Raw genomic sequence first — 23,118 nt, 5'->3', positions numbered from 1 at the left:
GGTTAGTGGATTAGCGGAACTGTGCCGACCACTGATTATATGCAATATTAATGATGTTGGGAAATGATTAAAATAGCTGAATCAAGCTTAGACATTTTTTATGCGTCGATCTGTATTCTGTAAAGTAGTGACTTTAATTTTACTGCTTGCTTTGTAGTGATAAATATCACACCATTTGTTTAGTGATTCAATTAGAATTCTTAATTTATCCCTTTTAAATTTTCCTCAGGTTTTTTCTTCACATCAGGTTTTCCATCCTGAGATATTCTTTACGAGTAAATTCATAGAATGGAAATGCTTTTTCTCTCAATTTGATGAGTGACATGACAGTCACTATACGAGGTCTGTCAATAAAGTAACGGTACTTTTTATTTTTTTCAAAAACTATATGGATTTCATTCATATGTTTTTACGTCAGACAAGCGAATCGGTCATTACACACGAAGCCTCCGCGTGGCTTTCCATGACAAAATCTCTTGTTAAAAGTGAAATCTGCCGGAAAATGGCTGATGTCCAGCTCTTGTGATAACCAGAGAAAGAGCACACGACGGTCTCATATCCACAGAGCCATCCGTTTAGAAATGGTCCGGTGGCTTGTGCCGCGTTGTCGCAGCTCGGCGCGCCGAGCGCCCTTAAAGGGGTCCTTAAAGCTGTAGTAACAGTCCTTATTCTCTGTGAAGCCTGTAAAAGTTTCACTGAAAGCCAGATAAATTTTTCAAATGGTTTCCAGGTGCCAGTTTCTAACAGCTTCTGAAAAAATTCTGATGGAAAAAAAGTCCTTTTCATCCCGCCATTTCCAGACAATGAAAATACGACAAGGGGGCGGGACCACTCCTTCCAAAGGCGTGCTCACAGGCGAATGACGTAACCGACAGGCGTGGAAAAACTCACGCATGCGCACGAGGGTTCAAACATGTCTGACGTAAAAACATATGAATGAAATCCATATAGTTTTTGAAAAAAAAAAGGACCGTTACTTTATTGACAGACCTCATATTCTGCTACTAATATAAGAATATACACGAAAGATTAATTTCTCTATTATATACTCCATATTCCAGTGTAGTGCTTTCAGATCCCGCTGGATTGGAGCGCACATGATCGGAGTTAACACACACATAAGGGGAAAAGTTTAGTACCAAAATAAGTGTCTGGTGTCGTGCCAATGTAGTTATCCCCACCAGAAATTGTATCCCCTGGTGTCGGTGTATTTATTTTATTTGAGTGCTGTGTAAAAGTGGCGCCACAGGTGGGTTTGAGAGCAGTCTTTAATATGCATATGTCGCAGACATGAACAAGCGAAGCTTGTCAGCATCTCATCTTGTCATTTGGGTCCTTCAGACTTTATCTTGAGTAAATGTTTCAGGGGAGCATTAGCATGGCAAAAACATTTCACCTTCTGGGGGAGCTTGTCCCCCTGCCTTTTAAAGCATTTTTTCTTTATCTGCCTCTCACATGCCTGGAAAAGCTCCTCACCATCTAACCATGTCCTTTAGGTCCTTCAGACTTTTTTCAGTAAAATGGTTCTTGGGAGCATGAGCATGACTAAAACCTTTCAGATTCTTGGTGGGGGTGGGGGTGGGGGGGGGGCTCCACCCCCCATACTCCCCACCTTTTTAAGCATTTTTCTTGTTTTGCTTTCAGCTGACCCCCCTAATTATAACCCTCTTAACCCCCTGCCACTTTAAGCATTTTTTTTAAATGTACGAGGTCTATTAGATAATAAACTGACCCTTTTATTTTTTTTTAACTATATGGATTTAAATGACGTGCGATTACACCAATCATGCTTGAACCATCGTGCGCATGAGTGAGTTTTTTCACGCATGTCGGTGACGTCATTTCCCTGTGGGCAGGCCTTGAGTGAGATGTGGTCCCGCCCTCTCGGCTGAATTCCTTTGTGTCACACGCTGCTCGAGACGGCGCGTGTTGCTTTATCAAAATTTTTTCTGGACCTGTGAGGAATATCCGAGTGAACACTATTCGAGAAATTAAGCTGGTTTTCGGTGAAAAGTTTAATGGCTGATGAGAGATTATGGGGTGTTTCTGTCGGACTGTGTAAGGACTTCCCACAGAGCGGGACGTCGTGCAGCACTTCCAGGTGCCGTCGTCGGCCTGTTTCGACCTGAAAACATCCTAATTTAAGGCTTAATTCACCCAGGACGTTGTGAGAGAACAGAGAAGATTCAGAAGAGGCTGGCATGAGGACTTTATGCAGACATTCCACTGTTTAAGGACATTTTTTAATGAAAGACGTGCGCGCAAATTCGCTGAGTCGTCATGGAAAGGACTCGGCGAATTTGCGCCGCGACAGGAAAAACACCTCCGTGTTGAAAACCATTTGTAAAATTCAGGCGGCTTTTGATGGCTTTCAACAAGTGAGTAACAGAAATTGTTTAACAGCTTGGGCATGTTCCAACTTGCCCGTTAAGGTTTCCAACGGAGGTGTTTTTCCTGTCGCGACCCCCCGCGGTCGGGTCCGGCCCGACATGCGACTCTGCCCGCACGTTCTTTCATTACAAAATGTCCGTTAATGGAATGTCCGAATAAACTCCTCATGCCGACTTCTTCCGAAAGTTCTCTGTTCTCTGACGACTTACTGGGTCAACAGAGCCTGAAATGTGGAAGTTTTCAACTTGAAACGGCGAGACGCTGCCGCCTCGAAGCGCAGATCGCCGTCAGGCGCCGTGGGCCATCCTTACGGCGACACTACCAGACCAAAATCTCTCATCAGCCATTAAAATTTTTACCGAAAACCAGCTGAATTTATCGAATGGTGTCCACTCAGTTGTGCCTTACAGTTTTGAAAAAATTTTGATCAAACAAAGCAGCAGTCTGAGCCATTCCTAAACAATGAAAAAAAAAAAAAAAAAACTCCTCACTCAAAGACTGCCCACAGGCGAATGACGTAACTGACAGGCGTGAAAAAACTCTTGCATGCCCACGAGGGTTCAAGCATGTCTGATGTAATCACACGTGATTCAAATCCATATGGTTTTTGAAAAAAAATAATAAGGTCGGATACTTTTCTAATAGACCTCGTAGATGTAAATTAATATTCAAAGTTTTCAGCTAGTTGACAGTAGGGCTGTACAATATGGCCAAATTATCATATCTCAATATTGAGATATACTTTATTGATCTCACAGTGGAGAAATTATGTTTACACTCCAGTTACCTCAGACAGCAATTAGTCCACAATTATTACTTGTTTACCGGAATCAGAATTAAGGACAGCACATACACATTTGACATTTTTTATGTGCACTAAATTTGAAGAAATCCGTTATCCGAATTGAGGCAAGTGGGTGAAGGTTGCGCAGCAAACATGAGTTGCGCCATTGTCAGCTCTGGGGGTGGGGGAACGGGTACCAGCAGCAGCTAAAACTGCGCCGCCACCGTAGAAGGGAAGGGGGGCGATGTGAGCAGAAGCCAGAGTGGGGGGTGTGTGATGGGGGTAGGAGGGGGGGGTGGTGGGGAGAGAGAGTGGAGCACGCTTCAGTCCTATGAAAAACAGTTTATTGTCTTTGTGGGTTCAGATAAGAAAGGAGCCAAATAATCACCAAGGCCTGAAGACATTCCTCTGGAGGAAAACAGTCGGGCAATTTGTCCTTCAGGCTTGATAAGCTTGCCGTGCTGTAGTTTGAGCAGTGAAAAACACTTTTTACAGTTCCACTTGAACAACCAAATCCCAATTATGAGTTAAGAATATTCACAGTTATGAATTACGAATATTCCCCGGCCTCCGAAATCTTCAACTTCATCTGCAAGGCACGCATCTGCTCCAAGATGTCATCCAATTTGCGTCTGAGTTCAAGAGTCATCGCAGTCTGAGAATGCAATGCCTTGCCCACCTCGTTAATCATGACGGACAAGTGAGGGGCCGTGGTTCTTTATGCTGCCAATTTTCCGATAGATCAGGGCAGCACATAAGCCAGAAAGTACCAGCCCTGCTACCATAAGACCAAATATGAATAAATCCTCGATGTCCTCAACGAAGAAAGGCGCCAAGCATACAATACGCCAAGACCCCCAGGAGCCAAGAACATAGCCTGCAGGATGCATTCCATCTGGGCAGGTAGGATCCTCCGGTCCTGACCTTCTTGTAGAAAAGATGGTGTCAATAGCATTCAGAGACCAGCTGATTAATTCCATGGTTATTCCAATAGTAGTCCAATAGAACCAGTATCCAATATAATTTGAGGAATTCAGTCTGGTGAAGTAGGGACTTGAAGGTTAAAGCAGAGATAAGGGAGAGTGGAGGAGATGTGACCCCCCTCTTCGGAGTCCCAAGCTGTGAATTTATATTGTCATATAAATGTGACTTATATACATACTGTCCATATTCTGGAGCCGCTTAAGCGGGTAGGGAGAGCTCCCATGGGATAAAAAATAAAATAAAATAAAAAAAAAAAATTAAAAAAAAGCTTTTCAACCTACCATCCCTGGTTCTCAAGATCAGGCACCTAAGTGGCTCTACTATCTTTTTTTTTTTTTAGGTGTACCTTAGTAAACACTAGCAGAGTTCCACCATAGATTTGGAATGTATAATAAAATTTTCATATCTGAAAGTAAATCTCTAAAACTTGATAAAACCTGTAAATAATAAATCAGTTTTATTGCCAGTTTTCTTTGGATAAGTCAGGGGATGGAAACATGAACATTTCCAAGTCACTGAATATGTTTTGGACTTTATTTACATCAATTATGAAGAAATACAAAAGTTTATTTCACCAAAACAGTAAATCTTGGCTTTCATCTCAAATGTACTTTCTGTCAAAATTGTAGCTGAACTTTCAGGTCTTCTTTTTAAGAAAATCTTGCTCTACACCACTTCACCAGGAAGCTGGATTTTATATTTTTAATTAATTTATACCAAGTTGTAGACATTTTCTTTCAGTTTGAGTTAAGGAAGATAATTTAAAAAAATGTATTTGAAATGGTATAAACAAATTAAAATGTGTGAAATACCAAGTGTTCCAATACTTTTGAGGGCAAGTGAGAGACACTGAGGAGCAGCATCTTACATCTCAGATAAGAGAATATTTAGAGCGGGATCCTACAAATGGTGATACAAGCATCAAATTTGGCACAAATAATCCATAGACATTAACTTTAAAAAAAACTGATTGGTCACTTGAATTTTCAATAGGCAGCCAGGTAGGGATAAATTGAAGAATTACACAGAGGTCAAAATTAAAAGATTCTCCAATCATATAGAAAACTACACCACATTATTTGCCTGATCATAAAGATGCCAAAAAAGTATAGTTTGGACAATCTGTGACTGAATGTTATGGAGTTATGAGGTAAAAGCAGCAAGAATGGTGACAAAGGTCAGTTTCAGTTTGTACAGGGGTCAAAAGTTAAAGTTGCTCCATTCATTTTGCTCCAGCTGCATTTGATCACCATTTGAAGGATTGTTTCAATAATCTGCTGTACTAATAAGCCAACAGAGCAAGAACCAGCTGCTGTCTGTTAGCTTAAACGTGTATATAAGTCAACCCAAAATAAAGGAGAAATGCTGCTTTTAACAACCGGGACCTCATTTCTGGCATTAAATATGGCTGTTTACTCACGATATAAGTTTGGTGTCATTAGAAGTCCATAGCTCAAATAACGTGTTCAGTTCAAATCTAAAGCAAACATTTTTCTTCTTCTACTAAGGACGATTAGAACATTTTGTGGTACATAGCACAAACTACTGGACAGGAGGAACCTAGCAGTTAATGTGACTTGATTTGAAAATGCAGGTCTTTCAACCAGAGGTGTGGTGCCGTGACACGTCAATCATCTGCGTCCAATCAGATTTCAGGGTAGTCCAGTGAAACCCCGGCCTCCACTGTCGCTCCACCCATGCCAGGAAGTGTTCAACATTTGACATTTCCTGTTTCACCGACTGAAAATTTGGCGCTTCCTGTTTGAGTGTGAGCTTGCCACTTAGTTCTCCCGAGATTCCATGAAATCTCATCTGTCATTCCAGGAAGTGTTTGACATTTGAATATTTCCTGTTTTACTGTGGATTTGAAATTTGGCACATCCTGTTTACGACACCCTGTGCCATGAGTGAGCTTCACGCCAGGCTTCGCTCATAATATTATCTTTAATATGATGCAAGCGCACAAATCTCTTATTTTCACCCCTGATTATTTCCCATCTTTAACTTCATAATGAAATTAATTAAGGATCAGACTAGTATCTCGTGTCGTGGCAGACAATGTGTTTATATATGTTTCTGTTTGACAAACTAATTAGTATTATTCTCTATCTTGATAAAGATAATGACTCCAATGGTCAGGATAGTATAAACAAAATTCATAAGTCCAGATGAACATTTCACAACATCTGGACTGGGACTAACGATTTCATTCAAGTCTATTCCTCTTCTGTATCTGTTTTGACAAATAGTGGCTGTACAAATTTGGGATTGAGTTTGAATAAATGTAACAGCACAGTAACAGCATGGAAAATGCAGATTTATCATGATACTCTTGAAAACATTGATCATGCCCATCGATTTCTATTTATGTCTGGTTGCTTGGCACTAACCCAGATGGTGGCGCTCTGGCAACAGCCAGCAAATGAGCAGATCGCCACGGCCCTCCATCTAGTGAGTAAATAGATATCTATGGTCAAAAGACATTTGTTCAGGTGGAAGCCCTGTCCCTATTGTACACAATTTTAAAACATTCCCAATCACTAGTCAAATTCATATTTTACAAATTACTCTGTCCTGATCACAACACTAAGAGGCAATCACATATTCTGACATAATTACAAATTGAAATGACTCAATTAAAAAAAAAAAAAATCATGAGGTTTATGTCATATTACGAAATCCTATTTTATAATCACTGCAGTCATTGTTAAATCATCTCCTGTTGCATTTATAATAAACATTTGTATTTATTTAAGGTGTCTCTTTCTGGTTGAAATGCAGATATGAATAATTTACAAGACTTAAAAATATACACATCAATTCCCATGCTATTTTATTTGTCTAAAAATAAATTATGGTTTCAATTTACAGATGAAGAAAGGTTTCGAAGGAATCTATTTTTTTTACTGTTTTAATTACAAGTGTTCAAATGTACGGAACTTTTTTTTTTACAGTAATCAAATTAATTTTGATGTAAAAAACATTTGCAAGGATTTTCTTCAGAAAACTGCTGTGTATAAATGAGCAGTTCTGCGAGACGTTTCTGCACTGAAGTTTTCCGTGTTTTGGCCCGATACCTCGTTTGTAGTGGACAGCGCAAAGCTACATCACAGAGCACAGTGACAAAAGTTGGATTGGGTTGAACTTTGGCCGCGGCAGCTTGACAACAAGTGGCAATGCGTGCTCCAGACGAAGCATCGCTTTAGCTCAGCTTTTGACGCGATGCTTCGCGTCGAACAGGTGAAGCGTCTCATTGAAAGTAATACTTTTTTGAGCGATCCACGACGCGTCTAACGCCGTCAATGATTGCAGTGTGAAAGGCCCTTTATGCAAGTAAATGTGTGGATCAGCTGGACCAGACACTAAATAGAGAATTCAGGACAGTTAGACGAAGATGCCAATTAATGTTTGTAATAAGAACGAAGGTAAGAATCAGAAACTTCTGTCAGTGAGAAGTAATATTAAGTCTGATATAGGTGCTGAGGTCCATTCGTGCCCATGCTTATTCCTGGATTCTGAAAATTAAAGAGAATTAAGAGCCTACAACTCCCCCTGGATAGGACACCAGTCCATCACAGGTTACTTCTCCCGCCATGACCAATACCCGTTACCAACTGAGCGCACTGCAACAATGCAGATGACGCATCTTGTCCATGGACACAGGTAGCATGCCCGAGAATATAGCCAGGTCTACATATTGGTAAAGCACCTATAGGAGCCAAAGCCAAAATCAAACTCAAAGAACAGCAAGAGCCATCACCACAGCATACAACCAACCAATGTACACGTGCAAATGACTGAAAACAGAAAATATACACAACACAATATATGTGGCGAGTAATCTATTTAGTTATAGTCAAAAAATGTGACCGTGTCCCTGAAGTTGAAAAATCACTTACAGTAGCTGTGGTCGAGCCCTAACAACAAAAGGTTCACTGAATGAAATTCTGACTATAAGCACGCCCTTGAAGGAAAAAAAAAAAAAAAAAAAAACCTTTCAAGAGCGTACACCTGGAAATAAAGTATGCAACTTACAGTTGCTTAATATAAAGTAAAACTGAAGCAAACGGTTCAATGAATAAATAAATTTAACAAATAAAGGCAAATCTGAAATAACTCAAAAACAGTTTTTCTAATATTGTACTACTTTTTCTAATATTGTAATATTGAAGATTTGCCTACAGCAAACCTTCAGAATGCCTCCATCTCACAGTTAAACCTTTGTTCCAGTGTTTCATTAATGAATATTTTTGCATTCTGGGCGGTGGATTTCATGGTTGGGGTGCAGGTATTAACAGTTACCACCTACTTATTGCCTCAGTAACTGTGGCATAACGAACATCACCACGCTACCAAAAACTGCTAACATATAAACAAATAACATGAAAATTTTACTAGATGGATATATTGGAGTGCAGACTTCTTAGATTGTTGGTTAGTACAACTAATCGCACATTGGAAATAAATTTTCAGAGATGACAGACATGGTTGGTCCACAACAGCTAGCAAACACTATTAGCGGACTGTTTGCTGTGGACACTAACTATGGGGATACAATACCAGACTGTGATTGGATTAACTCTTCTTTTATTTATTGGCAGGCATAGAGGTGTTTTCAGCACATCTAGCTAATAATTTAGTTGAACTTTCTTTGCGTACTTTTGCGTGACAACTTGTCAAAATGCATGACTGCTATGAAAAATGTGTACAGGCTGACAGGTTTGCATGAAAGACCAAGACAGTGGAGTTTTCTGAAAACCGATCCCCTCGGCAGGTTGCTTTAGAGATTAGCTCTTCCTCTCTACTCACACTGCATCCAAATACTCAGCAGATGAATGGGGAAAAAAAAAATCTAAAAGTTGCACCTGAGTATAAATTGCCTCATTTTTTTCCAGATCAGCTCTTTACTTTAGGATTTTTTTGTGCGTCACTGGACAGCACCTTCATTACTTGCATTTATGCTTTCAATATTGGAGTTAATTTTGTTTAGTGCTTTGATTCCTGGGGGGGAAAAAATCCAATGTAAATACTTATAATCATCATCATTATTATTAATACAAAATGTGTGATTTTTCTGTATGCAAGTACCAAAGTATCAACTGCAGGACCTTCTAAACTAGTTTAAAAAAAAAATGACTTACACACTGGAAAATATAGTACATATTACCACACCATTACTGCAATACACACTTAAAGTGAGCGGGTAACTGGGACAGAACTCGGATGCACGACACTGCTGGTATCTTACCTGTCATTTGACCTGTCTGTTTATAGATGACCCATATGTGCACACTCGTGTTTCATGACAATTTCAAATTTTGCAACCGCAGACTTTTTAAGTTGTTCCTGCTGTGTGTTTGTACCAGAGATGGGAATAAGTCAATGTCAAGTCAAGTCTCAAGTCATCAATCTGCAAGTCCCAAGTCATCTTACAAACAATTGGTGGTCATTATGACTTGAGACTTGCTGATTCATGACTTGAGAGTGACTTGATGGTGATTTCGTCCCATCTCTGGACAATCTCACAGCCCCTCAGACGCTTATACCTTTTTCATTTATGTCCGTTATTTTCTTTGCGTTATCTTCAATTATGTTCCAGCTGCATCATGGGATAGCGTCGTGTAGTCCATCTGCACATTATGGAGATAGTATGCATTTTGTGGGAGGAAAGCAATACCTGGATGACCTGAATATTCAGACATCCTACAGACTGTGCATATTGCTCTTTATTTACTATATCGTAAGCCAGTGTGCATATTGGTATGCAGCCTTGAAGTCTTTCAACTGTGAAATCACCTGTTGAGGTGATCAGTAGTCAGGAAAACCTGCACCATCTTGGCTGTTCATGCCCACCCTGGGCCTGCAGGGAGCAGATTTTTATTCCTACACATCATATCAGCAGGTGATTTTGTTGATGGACTCTCCTCGACACAAATTAGTGTTAAACAGTGAAAACCACAGTACGTCTTCAGACTTACAACCCATTCTGGAACCAGTTTTGGACCAATTGCTTTAACCGCTGCAACACTCTTAACAACGGTTTTAATAGTAATAAAAGTTTTATATGTGGTTCAGCTTGTTACTAAATAAAATCTACAGCTCTTTAGAAAGCAGAATGCCTTTTGTCAACACGGAGAGAGGTGAAGCTCAAGAGCAAAGCATGAAGAAAGATGCAATTTTACTACATTTTGATGTCAACATTATTCAACGGTCAAACACTAAAATGGCTTCACTGTGATTTTGATTTTTATAAATGTGTAGTGCAACAGAGAGAAATGTCAAAATTTTTAAATTCTGCTGTCAGACTTGATATGTATATAATGGGGCAGAAAGAAAACATGATTGGGACAGCAGACAGTCAACGCATTAATTACAATTAATTATTAGTTGTGCAGTTTGCAGAGTGCACTGGAGACTGTGCAAAATAGGCAACCAAACCCATCTTACAGGGCACCGTTCTACTACGATCACACATGATCCAAAAAAGTGCAACACAGGATGAAACGGCTTAATCCGGCTTGCCTCCAAACAGGTTGGCTTATAAAGTGCAGACCTGGCAACCTGCCCCAAAATGAAAGAAAGGAGCTGTGCCCTCCACCAGACATGATCAAGCTAGTCAACTCTGAACAAAAAATGCAACAAACACTGCTTTGGTATCAAATTTTTACTCCAGTGGAGCACGATCATACAAGTTTCCAGCCATAGTTATTCCAAATACCCAGTTTATAGAAGTTCAAACATGACTGAAGTTGTTACCAGACATTATTATCACTTTACCGGGGCGTTGCTAGGCCAGTATCATAGATTTACACTGACGGTATCTGGCTATACCCGCCCACTGTTTGTAAACAAATGATGTCATAGCGTGCAGCCCAAGAACTGTCCGCAGAGGGGGGAAAAAAAAAAAAAAACTGTCCGCAGAAGAAAAGATGAAAAGGCGAGAAGTGTGTTTTGATCCCAATATGGATATTCCGGATGATTTTCTCATGATAGTACGACAATGAACAGCAGCTCAAGCAGCCAGCTTGATGAGGGCGCACTGCTGAATTTGAACAGCAGCACGCGCGCCAGGCGACAAGGCAGAAGTTAAGTGAGCCAACTTTTTATGTACGCGTTACGTGTTGTGTATCTCAGTAAAAAGTGATAATGCAAATAACATGCTGTTGTCATGCGGTATGCATTTTTCTGAGTCCCTCCGTCCATCCTGTCGCCCTCAATAACAGCTATTCGCCCTCATCTAACTCGGGCGAATAGCTGTCATTTTGGGCAACTGGGCATGGACGTTAGGCCTCTGAAAATGCATACCGCCCTCCAAAAGCATGTTATTGTATTATTACTGTGTACTGTGTACTATTAGCAATTTCGAGAATGTGGCTGAAATTTTTGAACAGTTCAAAAACTGGATCGCAATTTCAAATCTGATGCCATTGATGGCTGTAACCACTATGTACGCCAAGTTTGTTCAAGAACGGCAAAGAAGTTACTGTGATGTTATTTTGAAACAGTAGTAATTTAATGACAAGAATGGTGGAATGCCGGTGGGTAGTGGGGGCGGGGAGGGGGGGTTGAGGACTGTAAGGTTGCAAATGGCAACATATTTCTATAAAACTGGACTTTTTCAACATATTATCATCTGGCTGGAAATTTGACCTTGACTGTTGACCAATCCCAACCAAAATCAACTTGCTAACATACAAACACAGTTACATGGAAATGAAGGTAATCACGGGAGTGTAAAATAGTAATTATGTTGCCAAAAATACCAAAGCTGTCCACCCCAGTAAAGTGTTTGAGAGAGAAAGATAAAATAAATAGACAAATATCTTTCTATAGTCGGACTTTGTGCAGCCATGTGGCAATGTCCAACAGGTGGCAAACTAACTAGATATAAATTCAGCCACACCTGCTTCCGATTTTCCATAATCCACCCAGCATCAACGAACCATCCAGAGGCAGACATGTCTTCTGGATATGACAAGCAAAATGAAATGCACTGGAGGGGCGATGATCAGATTACAATTCTCATTTCAAGATATAGGTCGGATGGTACTAGAAAGACTGATAAGTCAGACATCGTTAGCTGAGCCCTTTCAGTGATGATAAAGGAACTGTGTTTATTCGACTACAGTAACAATTGCATGTTGTTTTAGTGACATCGCAATGACATCACTTGTACCACTTAATGACAAACAATTAGCTGATCAACATAAGCTTGAGATTACTTCTCTTGGTTGTGGAAATATCCAGAAAGAGTTTACCGCCACAGAAAGTCACGATGTCATTTCATAACATCTTGGTGACATCATCACAACATTTGATTACGAATTTTGGTGATTGAGATAAGCATTAATGTTTCTATATCTTACAACCCCAATTCCAATTATGTTGTGTAAAATGTAAATAAAAACAGAATGCAATGATTTAAAAATCCTCTTCAACCTATATTCAACTGAATACACCACAAAGACAAGATAATTTAATGTTCAAACTAATAGGCGTTTTTTTAGTGCAAATATTTGTTCATTTTGAAATGGATGCCTGCAACACATTTCAAAAAAGTTAGGACGGGGCAACAAAAGACTGGGAAAGTTGATGAATGCTCAAAGAACACCTAATTGGAAATAGGTGAGTGTCATGATTTGGTATAAAAGGAGCATCCCAAAAGTCTCAGCCATTCACAAGCAAAGATGGGGTGAGGATCACCCCTTTGTGAACAACCGTGAAAAAAAAAAAAAAATAGTCCAACAGTTTAAGAACAATGTTTCTCAACGTTCAATTACAAGGAATTTGGGGATTCCAGCATCTACAGTCCATAATATAATCAGAAGATTCAGAGAATCTGGAGAACTTTCTACATGTAAGCGACAAGGCCAAAAACCACCACTGAATGCCCGTGACCTTTAACCGCTGCCTCAGGCGGCACTGCATTAAAAACCAACATCATTGTGTAAAGGATCTTACTGCGTGGGCTCAGGAACACTTCAGAAAACCATTGTCAGTTAACACAGTTCGTTGCTACATCTGCAAGTGCAAGTTAAAACTCTACCATGCAAAGCGAAAGCCATACATCAACAACATCCACAAACGCCACCACCTTCAGATTGTTACCAGCGCTAAGCAGCCGAAACTGGGAGACTAGTCAGGTTTGAGAGAAATATGAATGCAGCAATGTACAGAGACATCCTGGAAGAAAACCTTGTCCAGAGCGTTCTTGGTCTGAGACTGGAGCGACGGTTCATCTTTCAGCAGGACAATGACCATAAGCACACAGCCAAGATATCAAAGGAGTGGCTTCAGGACAACTCTGTGAATGTCCTTGAGTGGCCCAGCCAGAGCCCAGACCTGAATCTGATTGAACATCTCTGGATAGATCTAAAAATGGCTGTGCACTGACGCTCCCCATCCAACCTGATGGAGCTTGAGAGATGCTGCAAAGAGGAATGGACAAAACTGTCCAAACAAAGGTGCACCAAGCTTGTGACATCATGTTCAAGAAGACTTGAGGCTGTAATTGCTGCAAAAGGTACATCAACAAAGTATTGAGCAAAGCCTGTGAATACTTATGTACATGTGATGTCTTAGTTTATTTTTAATAAATTTGCAAAAATAAAAACTTTCTTCATGTTGTCATTATAAGGTGTTGCGAGTAGAATTTTGAGGGGGAAAAATTAATTTACTCCATTTGTTGGAATAAAAGGCCTTCCACATTGAATGCGTCAGTCGATCATTTTGACGCCTTCACCTGCACTGAACCCGTTGAATGTGGCAACTGCGCACAGAGGTGGGGCGGAGGTTTCTACGTTACTATCTGGCTTTTCGAGGGCCCGGTGAACAATCTAGACAATCTCCATCTTGGATATGCATCAGCAAAAAGCGAAACACAGTCTGCCAGTCATAACTACAATACTAAGAAAAAAGCTGATGGACATCACCCTGCAAGGAGGAGCTTTTTTCAGTGACTGTTCAGACAGAGTGAGGCTGGGCTGGGCTGAGCTGAAGCGGCCGGTGTCAGAGTTAAGACACAGCAGCCGGTGTGATTGAGCAGAAACCCTCAAACCGAAATTCTTCATTTCTGGATATATACATACACTCAGTTTGAGCAACAGAGCTTCTGCAAATTTGTCTGTGGTGAGTAATTGAAAATAAAATGTGATATAGTGCATCAATGAAAATTTATTGGCTAACGTTAGCTTAGCCTTTAGCTGCAGAATCACTCAGTTGAGCTGAGTAAACATTTGATATTTTAAATTATTTGGTAAAAATCGATTGAACAAAGTTACAGTTCTTTAATTGTTACTACTCTGACTACAAGAAAAGTCGCAACTTTAAATAACTTTTAGTTTAATTTTTTTTTAACTATCTAGTAATCCGACCTTAAAGAAAATAGAACAGCACTGTTTCCTATTTCTTTATTTTTTAAGAAATATATTTCTTCACTTGTCTCACATCAGAAACATTTCAACATTTGTTGTGCAAAGAACCTTGTAAATAGAGATTCACGTCAGAACTTCCAGTGATGGCACTGAACACCAAAACCTGAATTCCAGAAGGAAGAGAAAATCTCTGCTCCTGAAAATGTGAGGAAAGTGTCTATCAAAAACTCCACCATGAAGCTGCAGAGGAGACCTTCATCTGGTTAAATGTCCTGAGGGTCCAACTCACCTGTCGTCTCTCAAAACTCACATCTGCTGCTACGCTTCTAAATAAAACAAAGGCTCTTTAAAGAGCAACTATTGTATTATTTGAAAAAGCTGTTTCCTTTTATATTTTAACAAATGAATGAATCATTTAATGTGAAGTCAAAGTTCAGTCAAAAAGACACTTGGACAGGTAGAAGAAGCCCCATCCCTATTAATAATAATTTCAAAACATTCACAATAACTCAAATAGTCAAATTCATATTTTAGTAATGACTCTGTAATGATCAGAACATTAAAAGCAATCACATAATCAATGAGGACATAATTAAATGTTGAAATGACTAAACTGAAAAATGATATGATTTTTTTATGTCACATTTAGAAATCTAATTAAACACACTGCAGTCATTATTACATCATCTCCTGTTGTGTTTATAATAAATATTTATATTTATTTACGGTGTCTTTTTTTTCCTTGTTGAAATGCAGATATGAATGGATGAATGAATCTACCAGACTTAAAAATGTACACATTACTTTTCATGCCATTTTATTTTGTCTAAAAATAAATGTCCAAGGTTCCTTATAATGTTAATGAAGAAATTATTTAATCGGAAATAACAACAACAGATAAGTTATGGTTTTAATTTACAGATGAACAAAGATTTCTAAATTTTTCATAATACTTAAAGCTATTTTTATTACTATTACTATTTTAAAATTAAAAACTATTTACATTTGTTAAATAAGTTTTCAAACGTAAAACTAAAAAAAAAATACTTCAAAATATACAGTAATCAAAAATTAATCTTGAGGTTTAAAAAAACATTTGTAAGGATTTCTTGAGAAAACTGCTGTGTATAAATTAGCAGCTCTGATTTTCCTCTGACACACATTTCTGCACTCTGTCGTCTTTTGTGTTTTGGCCTGATGCCTTGTTTCTATTGGACGTGCAAAGCTACGTCACAGCGCAGAGCGGCAAAAGTTGGATTGGGTTGAACTTTGACAGCCTAATGACAAGCGGCAATGCACACTCCCGGCGGAGCGTGCTAGCTTGGTTTTAATGCCCTGAATGCATTCGGTGTGAAAGGCCCATAAAGCCCCGGTCACATGGCACTAATGAAGGACAAGTAAGCCCAAACGACATAAGAAATCTAGACTCTCTCTGACTTTCGGAGACACTGTTTAACCTTCGTTCAGCTTCGTTCCTGCAGGTGGCGCTACATCAGAATTTTTAAACTTGAAAAATTTGAACGAATACCACCAACAACCTCAATTTGTCTGTATTTCGTTTTGCTTTGTTTGCTTAGCTTTCATAATGTTAACGTTTCATTTGACTTTCGTCAAACTTCATTCAACCTTCCAAGTCAGATGTACTGAACAAAGGCTGACAAATGCAACAATATCTGAACAAATGAATAATGAAAGCATGGTTTACACAGACGGTTTTGTCGGCGGGTAGTACGTAGACCGAAGTTCGTGGTAGTTCCGGCTGTTTTCGCGGTGGAAAGGGGCGGAGCATTTCGCCAGCGTTTTGACCACCGTACTAGCCGCAAATACACGGCTAAAACGCCGCTAAATCCGCCGAATAAAGTGGCGTTTTGACGCCGTAGCATCCGGCACACGTCACGCAACAGGGGTTAATACCCAGTTCTATCCTTTACAATCGCAGGTTAAGACGCCCGTGAGAACGGCGGTGTTCTGCTGCCGCCGATAATGCCCTGTGTACCGCTGGATTTATCCAAGCAAATCCTGCGTTACTCCAGGAACTTTTGCATATAGGCACCGCCCCCAAAGTATAAATAGGCTGAAGCAGCAGGAATACATGCCTCTGTCACTGCAGGGGGAGGGAGATCATACTCAGCCTTTTCTTCTCCTTTTCCCCTCCTGAACTTGTTGCTCTGTCTCCACCACAGGGCTACCCTCTGCTTCTGAACCAGACCTCTTGGTAAGTCCTTGCCGCTGCCAATTTTCTTTTAGGAGGCATACTGGAGCTTCTCTGCAAAAATCAGGAGCTGGCCGCGAGTGAGAGGCCTGCATGCAGCGCGCTAGCGTTTTTATATTGACCGCCGCCTATCGGCCGTTTGTAACGCCGTTAACTGCGAGGTGGCGTTTAGAACGGTGTACTGTCCACTAGCGCCGCCGTTTTGTCTGCCTCTGTCGCCGGTTAAAACGCCCTTGAGGACGCCAATGTGGCTCTATCGCCGTTTTACACGCCGTTGATTAGGGATACAACGCTGACCGCCAATTACGGCGGTGTAAACTGCGGCACTACAGGAAGGGGCAGGATGAAACGGTGATTAAAAAGTATCAAACGCCGTTGTTCGCGTTGTCTCCGTCGTAACGCGAATTCTCCAGGAGTGCTCCCGGAATTATTCGACATGTTGAATAATTTTTCCACGATTCCTGGTAAAGCTGGAACTAAGCCACGCCCCCTAGTGCCGGTGTTAACAACGGCGTGTGATCCTAAAGACGGCCAAAAACTCTTCCGGGACGCTTCCGGGAGCTCTTACCGTTTATGTGTAAACGGGGCTTAAAGCATCGACAAGCTGAACGAAACACCCTTGTATCGCTAATGAATCATTCATTCTTGGGACGAAAAAGCAAGATTTTCATACAGAAACAACAGCGTTAAGAACTTTTTATCAACTACTTTAACTATTTATGCACATTTTAACCATTTGTGACTAGCCTGTGTATCTTTGGGAGTAGCCTTCGTCTGACACAGGCAGTTCCCCATGGCTGATGCCATGGATGGCAACGATCCCCAACATGACGACAAGCCGGCCCGCCTTATCGATGAGTACAAGATGGCTGTTCTTCAGGCCTAAGTCAACAATGACAAACTCATGGTCAACATATACCTGCAGGGCCGGCAGTGGTGGTGAAAGAGACCACGACTGAGATGGCAGACAAGGCCATGGATCCAGCTGCGCCACCTGCACTCAGTTTTATACCCACTTTCGGTCACGTGATCATGAATGTTTCATTTTGATTTCATTTAAAGCATCAAGCTCTATGTTCACTTCGTTTTTCTTTCGTTAGTTTCGGTTTTGTTTCGTTCAATCCTATGTTGAAATCTTTGCAGACGTCAACAAATTTTGTTTTAAGTTCTGTTAGAGTTGTTTGAGTTCCCTTGATTCACCGGCTTTTCTGTGATGGGAAAAGTCTGGGATCTTTCGTCCACTTTTCTCGGCGATTTTTGACTTTTTACCCATCATCCAGCTATCGCTATTGCTGTGTGACCAGGGCATAAGGCTGCAACATAAAATGTTACAAAGGTGAAATGCTGTGAATACTTTCCGGATGCACTGTACATGCTAACAATTCCAACACCCTACAGCCCCACTGGAGCGTGGGGTAACAACAATGCCTTTACAATTGATCTGGTGCATCAAATTTCTCTGTTTTAACCAGTTTTTCCTCATTGTAAGATCTTTTCTTCATGTGGCGAGTTACAAGCTGAGAGCACTTAATGTTTTTGTGTTATGGCATTAATCCTGAGGCGTCGGATTCATTTGTCTAATCCATCGATTCGCTTACTGCACTTTCGAGGGGACGTGCCGAGGACAGTGGGTTCAAGGTAAGCAGCCGGTTAAACATTTGCGGGGGAGTTGTGAAGTTGTTGCTAAAAGAACAAAATTAAGTAGGCAGCTAATGTCTGAGAGTAAGTGAGGTTTATGCAAAGGCTTCTGATCTTCATAATTAAAGAGTGTTTGCATGGAGGTGCACGGCTCCCCGTCTCTTTTTAGACGATGTTTACTGTCTCCAAAGTATGAAGATGGCGGCAGGCTGAGGGCCTGCTTGCGTTTCCCTTCCCTTCTCTGTATTCATCTTGTGCTAAGTACACAGATATATGCACACGCACCCACACATGTACGTGTGTGAGCGCGCACGGGTGTGTTTGTGTGTGTGTGCAAACACAAACTGACAAGAACAAATCAAAACCCACACACAAGAAAGCGTCTGTGCTTTCACAAACATCAGCCTCTCAATTACCTTCTGCACTCATTTCTCCTTGAAAGAGAATTATTGTTCAGCTGGATGCTTTTTCTTTGTTGATTGTGAGCAGACCAAAGCCTTATCAGCAGCTAATCACTGCATGTCAAATTCACACATTTTCCTGCCGTCAGTTGAGAAACAAAAAATAATAATAACAAAAATAAAGTAGGTGGAGGGGGGAGAAATCGAGTTTAGATTGACATTTTAGATTTGGACAACCACTGGTTTCTTTTAGACGTTTAAATCTTCCAGGGAGAAGATCAGCATTTGTTTGATGTAATTTGTGGTGACGTTAATTGCATCTACTTGTAATTCTCTCTAATTGATGTTTGATATGTCACAGGAAATTAGGCCAACTACATAACACTGCAAATATTATCCAACCTCCCTGGTGTTCTCTTTCCACGGCAGGTCTGATGAATTCACACCACCTGAAACTAATGTGTCACCCGCGTGTGCGCACAGTGAAGCTATGCCCTGTATTCTCAGAGCTGCAGAGCTAACAGATCGAAGGTTACAGGCACACCAACAGATATTCAAAATACATTCAGGGACACTGCACAAGGCTAGAGAGGAGAAAAAAAAAAACTAACCTGGGCAATTTTCACAGAGTTCTGGGTGGAACCACCAGCATGATATTCAACTTTGTTCCTCTTGACAAGTTCTTCAAACCTGAAATAAAAAGAACAATGGCTGTCAAAGATCAGAACTACTGATAATGCTTAAGGGTAGCTACCCAGATACTTTCACATAAGAGGCAGACATGTTGGGTTAGCAAATGCCACAAAATTAAAACTAAGAATGAAATCATCATCAAAATAGACATCTGATCAAGCTCACAACACCGCCACGCCAAACTAGTCACATTCATCTATATTATAATAGCCAAGTGGCTCTGTTTGCGTGCGTGCGTATGGGTTCGATCACAGAGAAACTGGGGAGAGCTGACATTTGCCATTTGGTGTGCTTATGTATTTTGGGTCGAGGATGAACGCTGCAAAAATGGAAAGTTGGTAGGACTAATAATTTTTGAGAAATTAGCAATATTTGCTAACAATAGTGAACAATGGCTGTTGTGCTGCAATGCGCCATGGGAGTTCAGGGTTTTGGGGTTTTAAATATTATTGTGGTTCATGTTAGTTCAACAGTGTTAGTGTTATTGATTTGTTGTGTTTTTGCAGTTCAATTGGTTTAGTCAGTTTAGTGAAGCATCGTAAAACCTGTGCCAAATCAACTTGCAGAGCCACCTTGGATTTGCTGTGGCGACCCCGAGTGCAAACAAGGGAGCAGCCAAAGGGACTTACTAGTGAAGCATCATGTTGCCATTACCATGAGTGAGAAGGATAGTGCATTTGATGTCTTCTGCCACCGTCTCTGTTTGTGGCTGTGTAAAAATAATTATGTGCGTGCGAGTGTGCAATTTCAAACATGGACAAACTGCAGAAAGTTGAAATTTGCGGTTTGAGATGTTTATGTACTTTGGGTCAAGGATGAATGCTGTCAAAACAGAACGTTGATAGGAATAATATTTTAGGAGAAACTATGGATATTAAGTAACAACACTGAACAATAGATGTTATTTATATTCTGAACTCGCATGCCAATCCAACAGGGGGCGGTATATCATCTTTATATTAAAAGCGTGTGTGGTTGCATGCACGCATGCATGATTTTATTTAGTAGGTTCAATGTAAGTACATTGGGCCTCATGTATCAACGTTGCGTACGGCGATATTTGAGCGTATATGGGGTGTACGCCAAAATGGCTGCGCTACTTGGCATTTATCAATGTGGTCGTTGGCGTACGGTGCGCTGAATATATACACCGGGTTGAGAGGTGGTGTAAATTATACACCAAAATGAACCAACACTGGAATCCACATAAAAATGAAAATGATCAACATGATAAACAGCGCCATTATACAAATCAATGCATATATGTTAAATAAATAACACTTTCTTGATTATACTACATAATTAATACAAACCCCGCTTTTGCGGGATTGTTGGTCTCGAGCACGATCCGTGGCCACAACACTGACTGCAAAGAAAGCGCTGCTCGCCTTTTTCTCCAGACTTCGAGCCTGGAGCCAGAGCAGCGCTAAGCTTAACCTTATGTGGTGTGATCGTTTTAGACAATGAAATTGATAATTACAACTGTAGTCATTCCCTTCGCCCGTGCTGCAATCAGGTTTTGTCTTCTCCATTCGTTTGTTACAATAAAATAAAGAAATACATTTTAAAAATAAAGAAATCTGAAAAATTAGGCGTGTCTTATTAATTGAGCGAGCAAATATCCACATGTCAAGATTTATTGACGTGAAAAGAGAATACAGTGGTCCCTCGCTATAACGCGGTTCACCTTTCGCGGCCTCGCAGTTTTGCGGATTTTCTTAGTCCAATTTTGCATGCTTTTTTTTTTTTTTGTTTAACAGTGCATTGTGGTCTGCGTGTCTGTTTATAAGAATCTTCTCGCCCAGAAGAAAAAAAAAAAGAGCCCCAACAACTACCCATAACTGTGTTCTTCACTCGGAAAAAGACACCTGCAGCAAGGTTTGACTCAGTGGAAAAAGGCGCGGCGTCAGGATGAAGAGGCGCGATCAGAGGAACTGTGAAATACTGGTCAGTCACTATTAACAATTTCTTATGTGTCCAACCTTGTAGGTTGATCGTTAAAATTAAATTCGTTAGTTCTAAAAGCCATCATAATTAATTATAGGAAAACGTTCTATTTTTATTTCTCAAACAAATGTTTGGGCCTGAAAACAGGTTGGTCTTATTTTTTTTACTAAGGTTTGAACTTTGAGAGTGTTTTCACACGAGAGAAAAGTGAGAAAATGTTCATGCCTGATTGAGAAAAGTGTATAAAGTGGATTTACAGCTTTAAAACGTCTATAATAATTGTAAAAAAAATAACGCTGACTACGTCACGGACTTCGCTTTTTGCGGGCTATTTTTAGAACGTAACTCCCGCGATAAATGAGGGACCACTGTAACACTTTTTTGATTATACTACAAATAATACGACGGCCGCTTTTGACGCTCTATTGGTACGCGTCGTGATTGGTGGAGTTCTTTTTCTTTGCCGTCTTCCTGGCTTCCATGTCGTAAAATGAGGGTGTGTCTGAAGCGGAGTCTGAATATTTATGGGCGTGTTTATTATAATTACGATTGTTTTCACCCGCTGCATTTATCAAGGTCACGTCGGGCGGTACGCTGGAAATAGGCAGGTGCGCACTGCTTGATACATGTCACGGCAACTTTGGTGTACTTCAGATTTACACCGTAAATTTACACCACAAGTGCGCAACGTTGATACATGAGGCCCATTATATCTATCTATCTAAAGGAAGAAATGTATGTGGGTATGTGGCTTGCATCTATTTTATCAGATGGACCCCAGCTTTCATATATGGCTTGTACATGGCACGATGATGTGCATCCTTTATTATGAACATTCTGGGGACTAATTTTCAAAACGTTTAATTTGAAATGAAACCTTTATTTTGACATTGTTACATTAGTACTTCCAAGATGGCCCCCTCCGTGGCGTGTCTGTCCTTCAAAACCTCCATTTGTATACGGATTTCCATCAAAATTTGTTTCCATGTACCATTTAATTTTTCATATAAAACCGCTAACACACACATAAAACACACACACACATATATATACATAATTATCATTATTATTTATTTACATTATGGCTTTATTTTGACACAAAATGTGCTCCTCTCCACCCTGTGGTTAAAATCCAAGTGCACCGTTTCTTCTTCTATGGCATTTAACGGCAGCCGGCATCCTTACTGTTGCATTGCTGCCACCTTCTGCATCAGTCCATTGTCGCAGTACTAAATCCTCTCGATGAGTCCAGTGTGTTCAAATATTTAAAAAGCCAACACTCCCCCCCTCCCACTTGACTTTTGGCTAGAATACTTCCTACAGAAACTTTTTTCAGGCCTTATAATTGATTTCCTTCAGTTTTTACTCTTTAATAGATAACCCATTCAAAATGCCAAAATATAGTTTGTAAAATAAAATATTTAGAGGGAAAATTAAAGCACTGTGCTAAATACTGTACACGGAAAAAAATTAATTAATTAAAATTACCTAAACATGACAATATAATTATGTTTAAGACCTCTTTTTTAATGAGTCGTACACAGCTCACGGTTTGGCAAATGTACTGTATTGTGGTTTTTGTGTTACTGCTGCACCCCAACCCTTAGTTAGTTGACTAAAAACAACTCCTTTTCCCTCTGTGCCAAATTTTACACTCAGATTATGCACTCTACAAATAGCAAAGTGGAGTTGGAC

General features: G+C 40.2%; 1 protein-coding gene across 2 annotated transcripts in view; it reads right to left on the bottom strand.

Moving 5' to 3' along the window:
* The window catches only part of adkb (adenosine kinase b), a 436,023-nt gene that overhangs the window by 339,600 nt on the left and 73,305 nt on the right, over positions 1-23,118 (bottom strand). For both annotated transcript variants that reach the window (XM_034193559.1, XM_034193560.1), the window contains exon 4: positions 19,395-19,473. In XM_034193559.1, coding sequence (XP_034049450.1) covers positions 19,395-19,473 — 79 coding nt within the window. The remainder of the gene's footprint in view (positions 1-19,394; positions 19,474-23,118) is intronic.

Source organism: Thalassophryne amazonica, chromosome 18 (assembly GCF_902500255.1).
Source record: "Thalassophryne amazonica chromosome 18, fThaAma1.1, whole genome shotgun sequence".
Taxonomy (NCBI): Eukaryota; Metazoa; Chordata; class Actinopteri; order Batrachoidiformes; family Batrachoididae; genus Thalassophryne; species Thalassophryne amazonica.
The sequence above is the reverse complement of the archived record's forward strand: the minus strand, read 5'-3'. Positions and strand labels throughout refer to the sequence as shown.